Source organism: Leptopilina boulardi, unplaced genomic scaffold (genome assembly GCF_019393585.1).
Source record: "Leptopilina boulardi isolate dan_hultmark-lab unplaced genomic scaffold, ZJU_Lbou_2.1 LbouV2_229, whole genome shotgun sequence".
NCBI classification, from domain to species: Eukaryota; Metazoa; Arthropoda; class Insecta; order Hymenoptera; family Figitidae; genus Leptopilina; species Leptopilina boulardi.
The window spans coordinates 2,123,981-2,142,548 of record NW_026137784.1 but is presented as its reverse complement, the minus strand read 5'-3'; the positions used below and the strand labels follow the sequence as shown (position 1 = coordinate 2,142,548).

At 25.4% G+C, this 18,568-nt stretch overlaps 1 protein-coding gene across 1 annotated transcript in view; it reads right to left on the bottom strand.

Moving 5' to 3' along the window:
- Positions 1-1,467: 1,467 nt before the first annotated feature.
- Positions 1,468-18,568, bottom strand: part of LOC127280059 (FMRFamide receptor-like) — a 33,482-nt gene continuing 16,381 nt past the window's right edge. The window contains exons 3-6 of the mRNA XM_051302810.1: positions 12,263-13,599; positions 9,735-10,003; positions 8,630-8,819; positions 1,468-2,255 (exon numbers count right to left, since the gene is read on the bottom strand). Coding sequence (XP_051158767.1) covers positions 1,659-2,255; positions 8,630-8,819; positions 9,735-10,003; positions 12,263-12,580 — 1,374 coding nt within the window. The 5' untranslated portion in view covers positions 12,581-13,599 and the 3' untranslated portion in view covers positions 1,468-1,658. The remainder of the gene's footprint in view (positions 2,256-8,629; positions 8,820-9,734; positions 10,004-12,262; positions 13,600-18,568) is intronic.

Below are 18,568 nucleotides of genomic sequence, written 5' to 3'. Positions count from 1 at the left end.
ATATGTACAATTATTTATATTTTATTGAATAATTATTTAATGAATATATATATATATATATATTTGAAATAATTATACTAATTCTATTAATGAATTCTTCTATAATATGCGATAAAATTTTCTAGTCACGCTCTCTTGCAAATGAGGTAAATTTTTTGTGTTTATTTCTTCCTGGTTCAATGAATGAATATATACGTATATATACATATAATTCAGAGTTGGTCCACAATCAGATTTAGTGATGTGGGATTTCAAGAACGTGACTCAAGATTCTGTTAGGGCTTTGAACTTGTCGACTTTTTTTTTTTTGTCCAAGAAAAGAACTCTTAACTAAATTTATTTTCCCTAAAGTAAATGTCACTTTATTTAATTTAGTTCGAAAATTAATCAATTGGAAGAAAAATTGGGCAAAAATATTTTTTTTTTTTAGTAATATTTAAACATTAAAAATATTTTTGAAAAACATTCAATTGTAATATGATGTAAAAATTATTTACTTATACAAGGTACGAAAATATTTCATTGGAATATTGGGAATGTTTTTAAAAAAATATTTTTTTGCGAATATTTCAGAATTATAAAAATTTCACTGGAATTTAAGGAATATTTGTAAGGAATTGAATTATTATATATTAGGAATATTCCTTAGAAATATTCCCTAGAATATTCCTAGAATATTACATTAAAACAAGATTGAGAATAATTCTGGAAAATAGTTTTGGAATGTTAATATTCTCAAGGAAATATTCCGGGAATATTTTATGGAATAGAATATTTTTTGTCTATATATATTTTGAAAAAAACTTGCAAATAATTTTGATTTATTTTATTTTTAAAAATTATTTAATTTAATAATATTTTTATTTTAATCAAAATCTTTCAATTATGGAATTTTCAAGTTTGAAATTTGTCATTATGAGAGGACGATTTTTCAAAGGTGTGCTATTTGTGTATATGCAAATATTCTTTGAAATTCTATATAAACTTTTCTTCACTTTTAGAAAAAGTTGTTGTGTTATATATGCAGTTATTTGCCAATTTTACCACTAAATTGTTTAACTTTGAGTTTAAAGAAAATATGTAAATAAATTCACCTTTTTTTTTTTTTTTTTTTTTTTTCTTTTGAAATTTTCATGAGGGAAAACTGTGAAGTTTACTTTAAACTTTCAATATTTGAACTCGGAAATGATTATAAAATTAAATGCACTTTGAATTTTAAAGCTTTTAAATGAAAAGTTTTTTTTTAATCTACTATCTAATTTCCAATAATTTAGTTTTTAAAGTACTTTTAAGTAAAAAAAAAAATTGATCTTAGCAATGTAAAAAAAATACACATTATTCTTTCATTATTATAAAACTTTTATTAACAATTTTTTCCTCAAATGAAAAATTTCTTTCTCAAGAAATTCTTGAAATGGAACTTGTATTTAATTAAAAACAGAATTATTTTAATTAAAAGCAATAATAATAAATAATAGTGGCAATTATAATAATTAAAAAATATTTTAATAATTATTTTTTTTGAAAATTAAGAGTTTTTTTTTGTTTTAAAAAAATGTCGACAATTCAGTATTGGAAATATGGCTAAATGGAAATAGAAATTTTGATGAATGATTTTTTTTTTAAATCTAATTTTCAATAATGAAAATAATTTGAATCTAAAGTAAAACAGTCTCGGTTATTTCTTTTTTGCTCCATCCATTTTGTGTCGATATTCGTGAGACTTGACTTGGACTTCGAACAGGACTCCTTGCAGGATAATAAACACATGGACCGGGTCCATCGGATCTTATTGAACCCTTGATACTTTGTCTTAAACTTCCATTGGTCATTTGATTATTATTATTTCGACAAGTATTACTCATTCTATGACTTCGTCTTATTGAATTTTTCAATTCAATATTTGTTGTATTTGTTACAATAGATTCATCGTATGTTTGAAATTCAGGACTATCGCGACCATGACCAAAAATATTACTACTACAAAATAGCTTTAGGAATATCCTTTTAAATTTACGGCCAAATATCACGTAAATTATAAAATTAATACTACTATTAATTGTCACTAGTAGATTTCCTATTTGCACCATCCAAACTGGTGGATTTGTGTAGAGATTCTCGTAGACATTACTGACCATTGGCAAAATGTTGCATATGATGAATACAATGACAACACAAATCAACATCATTGCCAGGCCTATTTCTCGTCGTTGATGTCTAGACATATGTTGCAAGTCTCTGTTTGCCTTTCTGACCTGAAAATCAAATTTTATTTTTAATACAATAGTTTGAATAATTATTAATTTATTTATTAATTAAAATTTCAAAATTCTTGGCAATAAATACTCGAAAAATATTTTATACAGAACTTTTTAGAATTTTTCATAATAAATACAACTCCATTCCTTCGTTCCGAAATATTCAATTGTAAAAAAAAATCCGTAATGTTTCAAAATTTTCGATAACAAATATTCAAAAATCTTTATTAAAACCGTATTGAAAAAAAATTTATTTGATTCAAATATTCGGTTTTGACAAATAAATTTTTACATGAATCAAATAAATTTTATTTGTATTAAATAAATTGTATTTGAACCATATAAATTTTATTTGTATTAAATAAATTGTTTTTGAACCATATAAATTTTATTTGTATTAAATAAATTGTATTTGAATCATATAAATTTTATTTGTATTAAATAAATTGTATTTGAACCGCAATAATTTCTGTATTTAAAACAAATAACATTTTCTTGATTCAAATAAATATTATTTGGTTAATGGTTTTAATAAATAAATTTGTAACCATGTTAATAATTATATATTTTTAAATGAATTAAAATTCGTTGCAACAAAAATGACAATAAATTTCAATTCGCAAAATTTGAAAATACATAAAATACATTAATTATTATAATTAGTTTCGTAAATATTTTCGTATCGAAAATATGTTTGAGAAAATAAAATAAAGCAAATATAAATTTAATTATAGAGAAAATTTTTCGCCAAATTAAATATTAAAAATTATGAATTCGAAATTTATTTAAAATTAATCGATTTATTATTAAAAATGGTATTTATTATTAATAAAATGGTATTATATATACTCAGAGAAAAGATTTCTTTGATTTAAAGAAACCAGTTTCTTTGACATGTTTTTTGATTTAAAAAAAAATTTTCTTTAAAACAAAAAAAAGCTTCTTATATAGTTTCAAAGAAAATTTCTTTGATTCAAAAAAAATTTTTGTTGAATGAAAAAAATTTGTGCATTAAATCGAAGAAATTCTATCATTGATATAGGGTCAAAGAAACATTTATTTGAATTAAATAGCAAATTTCTTTGAAATGAAGATAATTTTTTTTGAATCAAAGAGAATTTGTTTGAAATAAATAAATTTTCTTTGAATCAGAGAAAAATTTGTCAAAGAAATTGATTTGTTTGAATCAAAAAAATCTTTTTTCTCAGTGTAATTTTTTTTTAACGCACGTTAGAAGAAGGGATATATATATGTTGACTTCCAGCGAAGACATGATTTATCGTTTGTTCGAGATTAGCTGGATGCTCAATGCACGTGGGTCGAATTATATAATACTTGGGGAAAATTTAAAGGGAAATAGTATATAACCCTTGCGCTTGAAATGATATAGTAATACAAAAAAAAAAAAAAACAAGAAACTAAACGATAATTTGTGTAAAAACACTTTCGATTAAAGGAAAAACAAATTGTTGACAATTATCGGAAATAAGAGAAAAACCCACGCGAAATTGATATCTGTAACTTTTAATTAATATTGTTCTTGAAGAAAGAATGTTTGTTGAGAAAATACGAAATTAAAAATAACTTGTTTCTTCGATACAATTTTGAAGTAGAAAAAAAACAAAAGAGAAAAAAGAAAAAAGAAGAAAACTTTTCAACAATAATTTTTCATTAATTTCAAATTTATGTATGCGGTTTTCTTTTTTTTTATTTCCTTTATATAAGTTTCTCTAGATTTCATATTAAAGTTTAGTAATGAAGTCGATTTTGATTTTAACATTCTTCTAAATCGTAAGTTATTCCGATTCGCTATTTTTTGTCTCTGTTACTCTCTCTCGCTCTCTTGAAAAAACTGAAAAGAAAAACAAATCTAAAACTTTTCCTTGATAATTTAATGACAGGTGCACTTTTCCTTATAGTAGGAAAATGGTCTCTGAGAATTGTTTCTACAACTCGAGTTTAAAACGATTTGTAAATAAAACACATACTTAGTTTCTTAATAGAAAAAAAATTATTTTAAAAAATAAATATTACAAATTTTAAACAATTAAACAAACTAATAATTATTACTAATTAGTAATTAAATAATAAATTTAAAATAAAATTTTAATTTCAATATATAAAAATAAATTAATATAAAATGGCAAAATTTGATTTAATAAATTAAAGAAAAAATTGTGCAAAACAAATGTTAACATTTTTTTAATTAAAAATTAATTATCGCGTTATGAATATAAATATTCTTTTTAAAATAATTCGTCATATGATGAAGACGTTTTTTTCTAAAAAAAAAAAAAAAAAAAAAAAAAAGAATAACGATGGGAAATTATAAATTCATATTTTTTAATGCTTCAAATATAAATGTAAATTGAAATGGAAAAAATATTGTGAAAAATTCTAGGAGAAAATTTTCTATCATATATAAGAATCTACCTACATTTTACTTTTGAGGAAAATATATGCTTGATATATTATTTTTAATACATCGTTGAAATATGCATTTTAAAAAGTTTAATTTAGAATTTTTTTTTAATTTTTCAATAAATTTTATAAAATATTTCTTTCACTATTATTCTTAATATATAATGTAAATTTTCTTCTCTTGCAAAATTAACAGAGTCACTTTATATAATGTTTCTTTTTTTGTCGTTTGAATTTTTATTTCTTGTATACAAAAAAAAAAAAATTCCCCTAATTTTGTCAGTGTTTATTGTAATAAACTGTAATTACTTTAAAAAATTATGAGGTTTTATATATACTGTTGGGAAAATGTGCCACATGCATTAAGGACATTTGTCAGTGGAAGTTTCTGTTGGCCAAGTTTTAATATAAACTTCCTACAGGAACTATGCTTCTCTTTTTGTATTCAGGACGAATATATAAGAATAGTGGATAATAAAAACATATTAAACGATTATTTGTTTGAATAAATATTTTATAAAATTTCTAGATTTGGCAGATTTTTTTTTCGTTATTGTTTAGAATGCATAAATATTTACAGTTTTTTTTTTTAAATATAGTATTTTACGTATTCTTCACATGAGTTTTGGTTGAAAAATTGCAAAATAAAGAAGAACGTTTGTTCAATAAATTTTGAAAGTGATAAAATATTATATAAGTAGCATGTTTGTGGTTTGGAAAATAAATAATAATAATATCAATTTCTGGAGTCGAAAGATTCTGTTCTTGCATTCAAAGTGGGTTAGCATAGTTTCTTATGTGGAAAGATTTAGCTGGCAAAGCTCCACTTACAAAATTGGAATTGCAGTGAGCAGAAAAAGCATTCATCTAAGCGATATAGAAGAGCTAAAATAAAAACTATATGTAGATGGAGAAAAAAAAAAATTTATCTCATGGCTAAAGTAATTTTTATATTTTCACTTTATTACAAATATAAATAATTCTATTTTTATGATATTAAGTGTTTTAATATTAATGCAGCAGTTTATAAATTTTATTGTAATTTAATACAGAGAGAGAGAACAATTTTCCATCGTTATTCGAATTAAAAAAAATATTTATTTTTTTTCTGCGATATTAAATTTAAAGTCTAATTAAAAATAATTTTACATACATTCTAATATTAATAAATTGAAATTAAATTAAATAATTATTAAATTGATTATTGAGGTAAAATTAAATTTAAATAAAGGTTATAATTAAATTTCAATTAATAAATGAAATATAAATATTAAAATAAACAAATAAATTTATGAAATGAAAATAAAAATAATTAATAAAATGTTTTAATTTAAAAAAGCGATGATAAATTTAAAGGTTTACATATACATATAGTTATCGTTTTTTAATTTTTATATTAGCGAATTCCCGGTGAAAAAAATAATTTCAGAAGTGATGAGTAATAGGGAAAATTAATAAGGAAAGTTTGCATGGAACCTTATCGTTGGATAATAGATAGCTGATAAAAGTTCGTATCCACTTCCCTTTTCTTCCTTCTAAAGTAATCATTTAGAAATGAGAATGGTATTTTCATCAGAAATGCTTCAGGTCATGAAAATAAAACAAGTTTATTTCTTTTATCGAATCAGATTAAGAAAATTAATGTTTTGAAATTTATATTTTTTAAAATTTCATTATTAGATATAATTTTCATTAATTCTAATTTTGTTTGTTCGAATTTTTATTATGCAGAATTTTCATTAAACAATTTTCCATATTACATTGAAAAAAAAATTTATTTCATTCAAATATCTTTATTTGTATCAAATAGATAATTTTTATTTGAATCAGTTAAATAGTATTTGTTTCAAATACATAAATTATTATTGGTACAAATAAAGTTCATTAAATTCAAATAAAAATTATTTAATTCAAGTAAATATTTATTTGATAATAGTCAAGTAACCGATTATTTGAATAAAATAAATTTTGTTTTTCCGTGTATCGAATTTTTATATAACTGAAAATTCACAATAAAATAATAATTGCGTAATTAATAAAATTCGGCTAAATGAAAATTATACCTAATGAAATTGTATTAAATGAAAATTGTAATATTTTATTTTTAGAATCCAGTTTTTTCATTTTACAATAAGAAAATCTATTTCAATAGGGGTTTGGTTATATTACAACAAAATAAGATGTCAATTAGTTAAAGATTTAAGATTTTCATCAATTTAATGATTATAGACACTCCCGAAAGAAATCGAGACTTCTAATATAGATAAAAAGTATTTCACCCCCTTTTATTTTTTTTTCTCTCCCGATTTCTTTCAGTGAACATTTAGGTCAAGACAACTTTAAAAACGTTGTCTTTTTCTTTTTTTTTTTTTTGTTTTATTTCTTTATTTTTTTCGGATGTTGTTAATACTTCTTCTTTTTTTTGCCCCTCCCAACGTTTTTCTTCGTTCGTTTTCTTCTTCGTTAATTTTTGCCGTCAAAGAAAACTTGGCAAATTCCACATATATAAAGACACCAAGTGAGATAACCGGAGACGTAGAAACTTCTAACGGGTTTCTTGAAAAAATAAAAAAAAAAAAAAATAAAATAAAATAAAAGTCAAATCTAATCTAGAAGTAGAGGATTAAATTTTTAGAAGGAGTCCAACTTTATTTCTCAAGTTAATATTAGAAGCTTCTTTGCCACTTTTGGGAAGTTGAAGTCAAAAAAAAAAAAGAATGAAAACAAAAAATACAAAAAAGCTCATTAAAAAAGTTTACTTTTAAAGGAGTTTCAACAAATTTCATTTCTCAGGAATGCAACTAATTTTTATGTCAGACAACGTAACAATTACTTGAGAGACGAGAGAGAGAGAGAAAAAAAAGAATGTGTCCTGTTTTTTTTTCATCTTTATTTTAAAAGAAAATTGATTATAAAAATACTTCTTTTCTTTTTCAAATTCGAAAGTGTTTTTATATTATTATTACAATTCTTTTATGATGTAGTTTTAAAAATTTTAACTTTCCAGAGAAGTTTTCTGTTTTTTTTTTGCATTAATTTTGCATTGGGAGAATTTAATTGCGAAATATTTTGATGTCTCTATTATTTTTTTTCATTTACTTTTAAAATTAATTGTAATGCAGTTTTTTTTTTATATCGGAGTGATTTTTAATGTATTTTTACCCACTGAACACGATTTCGGATTCCAAAATTGTTAGGATTTTGAAAAAAGTGTGAATAATGACTCTAAAAATGTATTTTTGGGATTTTTTCAATTTTTTCTCTTTACTTTCACTTTTCTCAAAATTCTGATATTTTATACAATTTTGGGACTTGGGATTGTGTTCAGAGGATAAAAATACATTGGAAACCACTCCGATATCCCCGCGTGTAGAAATTGCCCTATCAGGGCCCTAGTAGGGAATGAAACGCCATACCTGATCAGGGCCAAATCAAGGCGACCGCAAAAAAAATGTGGATTTCCTAATCAGGGCCACATCAGGCGCGGCGTTTCATTCCCTAATAGGGCTGCCTGATCCGGCCCCGATCTGGGCCCTGGCAAAATTTCTACACAGGATAAAAAAAAATTGAATTTTGCGAAATTTAATTAACTCATGTATAAAAAAATTTAACAATTCTGACAATTTTATTTCAATTAATTTGTTATTGATGAATTTTTGTTTTTTTTATATACAATTAAAAATAGAGGATTAAAACGACATTTGGAACGAATTGTTTAGCGGGAGAAGTGTTGTACACATATATACACACTTTGAAAAATAGTATGTTTTTCGCGCAGAGACATTGAGAAATGCATTAAAAAGGGTATATATATTTGTAGTATATATATATATATATATATATATATAGTAGAAAGTTTGAAATTTACAATGAAAAGAAAATTGGATCGGGATTCTGTAAGCTTGGGGTGATTAAGATTAATGAATTCAGTGGCGTTTCACTGTGCTTACCCGTTTGTAAATGGCGGTGTTGAAGACCACCAGAGCCGCAAATGGACAGGCATAGTAGACGAAGAAGTACAACCAGTGAACGTAAAGTGTAATATACAAACGACTTTCTCGTAAACTGGCTGCCATTACACAATAAACTTTAACTTTTTCCTTCCAGTGGATTTCATCTCTGTATTCCACTTCCCAAAACCTTTAAATAGAACAGAAGTACATTTAAATTACTTTTCTCCTTCATATATATCGTTTACTTTAAACGATATAATTATACTCAGATGGCTTTATTTCTTCTCGAAAATTATTATTTTTTTTTTTAAACTCTATTAGGGAATTTCTCTATTCTTCTAGATTACTCTAATTCAATAAAAAAATTTGATTAAATACTAAATTAAGTGTGAATTAATTAATTGAGGATATTAATCATCGAGGTATTAATATGGAAAAATGTATTTCTAATGTAGACAAATTAGTTCAGTTAATTAAGAGCGAATCAAGAAATATGTATATCTCATTAATTTTCTTCACTCTTAATGTAAAGGTGAATCATTTTATTTTCAAATTTTTCTCTCATATTTAAAATTTACATGAAAAAAAAAAAAAATGATTTTGACACCAAATTCTAAAGTGCATTTTAATGAATATTGATGTTTTAATATAAAATTTCGCCTTGGCAAAAGTTTACCAATAAATTTTATTTCAAATATTGTTTTCGTTTGTAAATTCTGAAAAAAGGAAGTTGAAATTTTTTTTTTATTAATACTATAAATTTTTAGTATATATATAGAATTTTGAAATAATAAAATTTTCATTTTCGATTTTCTTTAATAGAAAAATTGAAAATCGTTTTTATTTGAAAAAAAATAAATTAGACGAATTGAAGTCTCTAACATATATATATATAGTGAGGTGGGAAAAACGAATGAGATTCTGATCTTTTCTAATGTCAGGAGAGAGTGGAAAATACTGCCGACTAGTGAAGCAATAACATTTATTCGAAGTGAATTCTCTCAATTGGAAAATTCAATTCGAAAAAATGTAGAATTATATATATATATAATGAAATAAAAGAGGGGGGGAAAAAAAAAATTAGGAATATGAAAATTCTAACCTGGGCAGGTTATAAAGAAATGAGACGATGACAATGCATATCACAGCTGCTCTTGCACGACCATACGTGCAGAGTGACCTTGCTCTTAAGGGATGACATACGGCTACGTAACGTTCCATGGTCACGGTCAAGGTTAAATATACCGTCACCATTTGCGCCGCCAAGGACACTGGGTACAAGTACTTGACAATTTTTGGAAAAACGTAGAATTTGTAATCGAACATGCAACCGGTGTATGAATAAATTGCTGGCAAACCGTGAATCATCACCTATAACAAAAAACAAATTTTTGTTTTTCTTCAAAAAATTTGAAACACTTAAGGAATTTTTATTTCAAAAATTAATATATAATTTGTTTCAAAATGAGGAAAACTGTTTTTGTTTTACTTTGTCGTACCAGATAATACTGAAAATTAGTATGGACCATATTATTTTGGTTAGAAATTTTGGTGTTTTTTGGTTAGAAACTAGTACGACTATAAGTAGTACAAAAAAAAACAATTTTCCTTATTTTAATTAATTTTTGAAATAAAAAATCTTTCACGTGTATTTAAGCATTAAAATCAATAGTGTTACATTCTATTTTCGAAAGAATTAGTAACTTTAAAAATAAAGAAAAGTGTTTTTCTTTTCTACGGATAATAGGTACATTTTTATCTCCGACATCTGCCTTTCCGTTTCAGAAAAGCGCAACACTTTAGTCTCTCGTTAATCCAAAGATTTATGATCGGTTACAATGCAACCAAGTCAAATCACACTATATACACTATACCAACAAAATGAAAAGCTTCTCTTTTTTGCACAGGCTTAACATTATAATTGATATATACACACACGCTTCAAAAAAAAAAAAAAAAAACCCACTTGGAATTTCGTGAATTTACAAATATCACACTTTGAATAATTTAAATTTTGCGCACACAGTGTTCTCCAATATATATATTTGATTTATGAATACCAGTTAGTCTGATTTATATGTCGTCTTCTCAAATCGATAACTAAATATTTTATGCAATATATATATTCTGAAATGTTTGCCAAAAATAATCCTATATAATACCCATAAAGTTGCATACAAATTATAAGTTTGTAATATCTTATCTATAGATTTGTGAAAATTATTTTTCTATTTATGAATTTTTTCACAAATTTCAAATGGTTCTTTATTTAATTGACCTAAATTCAATAATGTTACAATCGTCGTATGGCCTAATTCTTCTTTGACATAATCTTCGTTTAATTTTTACTTGACCCAATTTAATATTATTTTGGTATAATATTTGTTAATCGATTCCTTATTTTAGCTAATTTTTTAGCCTAACTTTTTTGTAACCTAATTCTTATTTAGCCTAATCTATACATGTCTCTATTCTTAAAAAGAAAGTACTAAAATATTACCGATTTTAGGTATCAAAATAGAATGAGATGAGAATTAAGTACCAAAAGTTTGTATTAAATTAATACCTTCCCAGATAGCACGGAAACTTGCAGCAAGCTTGCGGCAAGTTCACCGTGCAAGCTTGTCAAGCTTGCCGCGCAAGCTTGCTGCAAGCTTGTCTGAGCTAGCGAAATGTCCCACCCAGGGCAAGCTTGCCGTGAAAGCTTGCTGTAAGCTTTCTAGGAAAGGCCATGAAAGGCCAAATCTTGCCATGAAAGATTGCTACAAGATTGCTGCTAAGCATACTAAGAATGATTGCGGCAAGCTTGCCGTGAAAGATTGCTGTAAGCTTGCTACGTAAAGTTGCAGGAGAATTTCAACAAGCTTCTGGAAAGGTTGCTGCAAGCTTGCTGCAATTTTTAAAAAATACATTTAAAATTTTTTTTAAATTAAAAGTTTTAAAATTTTTTTAAAATTTAAAATGTATTTTTTAAAAATTGCAGCAAGCTTGCAGCAACCTTTCCAGAAGCTTGTTGAAATTCTCCTGCAACTTTACGTAGCAAGCTTACAGCAATCTTTCACGGCAAGCTTGCCGCAATCATTCTTAGTATGCTTAGCAGCAATCTTGTAGCAATCTTTCATGGCAAGATTTGGCCTTTCATGGCCTTTCCTAGAAAGCTTACAGCAAGCTTTCACGGCAAGCTTGCCCTGGGTGGGACATTTCGCTAGCTCAGACAAGCTTGCAGCAAGCTTGCACGGTGAACTTGCCGCAATCTTGCTGCAAGTTTCCGTGCTATCTGGGTTTTACAGTGATTTATTCTAATTTTAATCTAACCTATTTCTTATTTGTCCTAATAATCTATGATCTATTTCTAGTTTAGACCTATTTCTTAGATTTGAAATTAGGTAAAGTGATTAGGAATTAGGTAAAATAATTTTGAATTAGGTAAAGCAATTAGCAATTAGGTAAAATTTTTCCATTTTTTGGAAACAACTTTTGTGTACCTACGCAATATTTATAGGGGATGAAACGATTTTGGCTTTATATATATATATAAACGGAGGATGATTAATTACATAAGACGTGTTTTTATATATGTATAAGGAAGCTTTCTCCCCCTCAGAAAAAAAAGTATGAAATTATACTCACAGCTATGATGATGAGAACGCTATCACATCTTGCTAGACCGATAAGAAGGTAATTAATAGAGGACTTCATTTGAGGTCTTGATAAAATGATCATTGAGATTGTATTTCCAAAGATGCCAAAGAGACTCACGAGATTCAAAAGTATACCACAAACGATGAACTCAAATAACCCATCCTTGAGCTCGACCTCGCATTCAAGGATCTCGTTTTTCTTGGTGACTGTTGCAAGATTACGAGTAATGTTGCTGGCGAAAAGATGAACGGTAAAATTTCCGGTGTTGCCGTCGGTGATGTTCCTCAGTGCAGAACTTACTTCCATCGTTTTTAAATCTTTTGTGTGTGTGTCTCTCTCTCTCTCTTTCTCTTCTCTCCACCCTCCCACACAGACCCTTTTACTTTTATCGCCCTCGAGAATTTTTTTTTTCTTCTTCTTCTTCTTCTCTTATGTTAGCATTTTTATCCAGGTTCGCTGTTCGATATCATTGAAACTCTTCTCTTTTTTCTTCTTATCTTATTCCCCCTATTACATATTTTAGTTTCCACTACATTTTGTATTTTATTTTCTGCAATACATTTTTGAATAAGATTTTCCTTTACATTTGCTTCTGAATTTTAGGTATTTTTTTTTTTTTTTTCGAAACTTCACAACCACTTTATTTTTCTTATTCACTTTATTTAATATTTGCAAATTAATATTTTTTAATAATTTAATCGCGAATATATTCTTCAAAATTAGTTTTTATTTCACTTTTTTGTTTCGTAATATTTTAATATCAAGTTTTATTGTTAAAATTTTGGATTTAGTTGAAAATTTTTTGTTTTGTTTTAATTTTGAATTAGTTGGCACTGTTTCGAATACACCACGTGACGAACGCGATTATAAGAAATAATAGAAAGTGTTCGTTCGATCATCTTCGGCGTTGAAATGGAGACTCGCCAAGAAATTATATATATATATATAGTCACATTATTCTCTTTGTCATCTCTTTTCGTTCATTTTCGTTCCTGAACTCGGGAACTTAATTGCGCAAGTGAGCTTGAATAGTTAATTCAATTGAATATAAGTGTTGGCGTGCTAGATACGATATTTTACTTTTTAAATTTTTTTTGCCGAAATCAGAGGCATTTTTCTTTTGCTTTCCACAATATTGATGATAAAATAATTTATAATCGATCTGTCAAGTTTCTTTGGAAAAATCATTTATATTTTTTCCCCATTAGTTTTTCTTGATAATATAGTTCTAATGAGACACAATGACTTGAGCAATGAATTAATAAATATTCAGGAACATTCATGATTTTTTTTTTAGGTGATTTAGCATCGATTTCCTCTCGAATCTGAAATCAGAAAAAAATTAATTTAATCTTTTTTTAATGTAGTAAATTATTTATATTTGTATCACTTTTTATAGATATTACACTGAAAAAAATTTATTTGATTCAAATACTCGATATCAAATAAATATTTACTTGAACCAAATAATTTTTATATGAATCAAATAATTTTTTTTTTTTAGTGTAATATTTGTATCAATTTTTTATAGATATTAATTAATTGAAAAAAATTAAATTTTAATGTATTGAATAATTATCATACACTTCAGCTTGGGAGAATCGTTGACAAATCAAAAATTAGAATGGGAAATTAATTAAGAGGAGTGAGTGGAGCTTTTTTTATTATCGCGAATTTTAATTGATTGGTGTTTCATATCTTTCTTTAATTGGAAATCGAGCGAAGTTTTATTTCGTCCTACAATTAATTGGAATCAATAATTATAATTCGTTTATATAAAAGTTAAAGTAATTAAAATAAAATTGAGTAAAATTAATTTAAAAGAAAATTTTTATTTTCTATTTTCTAATTAAACGTGAGAAAAAAAATTTACTTCGAACAGCGAAAGGTTTCACTAGAATAGGGAAAAATTTAATTGAAACAAATAAAAGTTTCGCTATTCTAGTGAAACCTTTTATATGAAATTTTTTTTCCCGTAAAGTTTGGGGAATTTGAAAATTTACACACATTTGTCAAATATAATCAAAAAGAAATTATAATTTAGATATATTTTTATTTGATAAATGTTAAATGAAAAATATTGTGCAATATTATTTTTTAAAAAAATTTTTTTTAGTAATATAGTAAATAAAGTAATGTAATAAATATTTTATTCTGATTTTAATTGGATTAGACGGGAAATTCATTTTCCCAATTTAATAGTTTGTTTTTGTTGAATGAAGACGGAAAACAATTATTTTGTAACAGTGAGAAGAACGAGGTTTCGTGTTAACTGCAACGTACGACTGAATGAACACTTTAGTGATGTTCCCTTTACCGTTTCAAAAGCCGTCAGTCAAGTTCAGCTCATTGACTCAGCAGTTGCGCTAATTTGCACGCCTCTGATTTCTACCTCGTTGACTTCATTCTGTGACTCCAATTGCAATTCAATCCTTGACAATGTCATCGATAATTAAATTCAATTAACAATTGGATATTGTTTGTTTTATTTTAATTATCATTATATTGTCCAAATTTTTGATATAGAAAAAAAAAATAAAAAAATTCACGGAAACCTTGAGATTTGATTTCTATATCGATTTTGCTTAACTTTTACGATCGTTTAGTTTTTTTATATTTCGGCTAAAATTCATTATGTCGTTTTCTTCTTTTATATAAAGAGAACAAAAATTTATAAGTAATTCATAATTATAAAAAGATTCATAATTTTAAAAATGTATCCTAACACACTGAAAAAGGGTTTGGTATTGACAACCAAACGTTTGGTTGGTATTTAAGCAACCAAATTTTTTTTGGTTGAATCAACAAAATTTTGGTTGTCCCAATCAAACTTTAGTTAGGGACAACAAAAATCCTTTTTTTCTAATTTTGGTTGTGTCAAATAAATTTTGATTGAGATAATTAAAATTTTGTTAATTCAATAAAAAAATTTTGGTTGCTTAAATACCAACCAAACGTTTGGTTGTCAATACCAAACTATTTTTCAGTGTGTTAGTATACAATTTTATGATTATGAATCTTTTTATAATTATGAATTACTTATAAATTTTTGTTCTCTTTTTTTTTGTTTGTTTTCTCTCTCTCTCTCTTTTTTTTCCATTTCATTGAATTTACAAAAAAATGTTATTGAAGTTATATAATAAATGAATGCGGATGAAAATTAACATAAATTATTGTATATGTCAATAAATATAACAATAGAGGTAATTCAGTAGTGTGATCGAAGGGATAAAATAAAGCCGAATGAAAATGAGCGGAAGAGGGAAGTTAGTAAAAAAAAAAAATATGGGTGGTACGGATGCTGGAACCAGTCGCAGTTTGAGAGAAAGGCCATTGCCACTGGTGGTTTTACATTGCTGATTTACATCTCGTGATGTCAGCTAAAATTGTACATTGTGCACAATTTGCAAGCAACGCATTTCCCACACTCTTTTTCTCCACTCGCTTTCGACAGTGAAAATTTATTGCTTTGATTTACCCCGTTTATATATATATATATATATATAAAAATATACTTTCTTTTCACCCCCTTTATATAATAACTTTTTTCTAAATGGAAAATTTTGATATTAAAATGAGAATTTTTATTCTTAAAAATTGCACATTTTTTTCTTTTATTGATTTTAGAAACTGTACTTCATTAATGTAATTAATAATAATAATCATAATAAAAATAATATAATGATAATATAAATTAATAATAATAATTGTAATAGTAATAATAATACTTTTGTATCAAAGTATTACGGAAAATATTAACATTTATGAAGTACCGTTTCTAAAATCAATAAAAGAAAAAAATGTGCAATTTTTAAGAATAAAAATTGTCATTTTAATATCAAAATTTTCCATTTAGAAAAAAGTTATTATATGAAGGGGGTGAAAAGAAAATATTAGTTTTTTAATTGTAACTTTTGATGAGAGAAAAAAAATGATTCACCTTTGGAATTTTCTTAAAGCAGTAAAAGATGATATTTTAATTGAGAATCGTTAGAGATTAATGACATTTAGAAATACGAGGGCATTAGGTAACAATTGGGGTTAACGGTTGAGTGCGTTATAAGGGTAGATATAGAGTTTAATGAAACTCTTTTACGAGTCTTAGAATGTTGCCTCCTTAAACTGAATATTACCAAATAATTCCAGCAATTCATATATCTAAGTATTGCATAGTTTTCAAATTAAAACTTCTTCCATTGAAAGTTTCTTGTAAAATTTATTTTTATTCTATTATTAACTTTAAAGTGTTAATAATGCACTGGAAAAAAAAAATTTTATTTGATTCAATTAATCCGTTACTTGACTAAAATGAAATAAATATTTATTTGTATTAAATAATTATATATTATTTGAGTCAATTAAATAATCAAATAATCAATTCAAATAAAAATTATTTGGTTCAAATAAAAATTATTTAATTCAAATAAAAATTATTTGTTTCAAATAACAATTATTTAATTCAAATAAAAATTATTTGGTTCAAATAAATATTTATTTGGTTCAAATGAATATTTACTTAGTTCAAATGAACATTTATTTGAATCAATGAAATTTTTGTTTTTCATTGTGATTCCTTTATTTTTAATTTTACATTTGCGACAATTATTTTTAAAATAAAATCAATTTTTTAGTGAAATCTTTTAAATAAATTTTACAAAATCTCTTTTAATGGATTTAGGAAAAAAAAAATATATATATATAATTTTTCCTTGGATATAACAAGAAAGAAATTAAAGTATTTTGAAATGAATAGTGAAGCGAAAGTTGAATGAATGTTACAATTAAATCGAGTGTCAGGAAAACTTGTCTCAAGAACTGTGATTCCCTAGTTGCCTGGATTTTCGATGTAATTGGATAGTTACAAAATAGTGGAAGTGCATTAATTAGAGAGAGAGAGGGTGAATTTTCAGACGCGATGTATATAGAGGTAGAGAATGTCGTTGTCAAATGAATAATGTTTTATAGTTATAAATCATATATAAATATAGAAAACAAGCAACATCGAAGGCACGTCTTCTAGATGCGATATAACATATATTTTTTATAACATTGAGTAATGCTTGCTATAAATTTCTCGAATGTCATTAAACTTACTCTTGAAATTATATATATATGTATATATGGAAGCGAAATTTTTTTCTTCCGATTTGTTCTCTAAACTTTTGACATACTGCGGTTGAAAATTATTTAATATTTCAAAAGTCGTTTTTGTTCAAAATGATTAGTCTTATTTTCACTTTCACTTCCACTTTCACTGATAGTAATTTTTACTCATTTTGATTTCTACTTCCGCAGTAATCCTAATTTTGCAGTTTCTCTAGAATAGCAAAAATTTTCCCTATTTTAGTGAAACATATCGCTGTTCCAGTGAAACTTATATCTCTGTTCCAGGTGAAGATTTTTTTCCCTTGTTACTTATTTTTATCTCGTCGTATTAGTGTACCAATATTTTTGACAAAAATGCGGTTATACCGCATTAAATTAAAGTTTTACTTAATATAAAAGTTTGAGTATTTTTAATAATTTTCAATAAAATTTTAATAGTTCAATTTCAATTATTGCGGTATAGTTTTAAAACAATGGTAATTTGAATAGTTGCGGTTCTAAAAGTAGAAAATATAATTTTTTATGATACTGTTAAAAATCTTTTATTGGTTTTCTCATGATTCTGAAAAAAAAGTTATCTTGCCAGTCTGACTAAGCGCGGTTTTTACTACTTCATATAAAGTAGTGATGTCCCACGTTAGTCAGACAATCTCATATAAAGTACGTACTTTCATTTTCTGTTATAGCAATAATTTTCTCGTTTCTTTTGATTTATTCGATACAAATAGTTTTGACATATGATAATTAAAAAGCAATTTTTTTAAATAATATAAATTAGAAAAATAAACGGAATATTAAAATATAAGATGAAAAATCCAATATTTGTAAAGATTGGGTTTTGGTTGGTTGAAAGGATTTTCTCTGACTAATGGTCGATGACAGGATATTCAGCTTTCAGTCTGTAATATCTATACTGTCAACTTGGTGCTAGTCAGACAATTTCTATTTCCCTTTTATCATTGTCAAACAAGAACTTTTGAGGTGCATATATGTATATATAGTCGTTGTACATATTGGATGAAAATTCTCTCTCAATAAATTACAAAAAGTCGTTAAGGGTATTATTGCTCTCGTAAATATACTCTTATGTTATGGGAATCAAATGATTTTTCAATAAATTCAACTTTATTATTATCCAAGGTAAACTTTGGTGGATATATAGATTACAAAGTTGTTGTTTCAAATAAA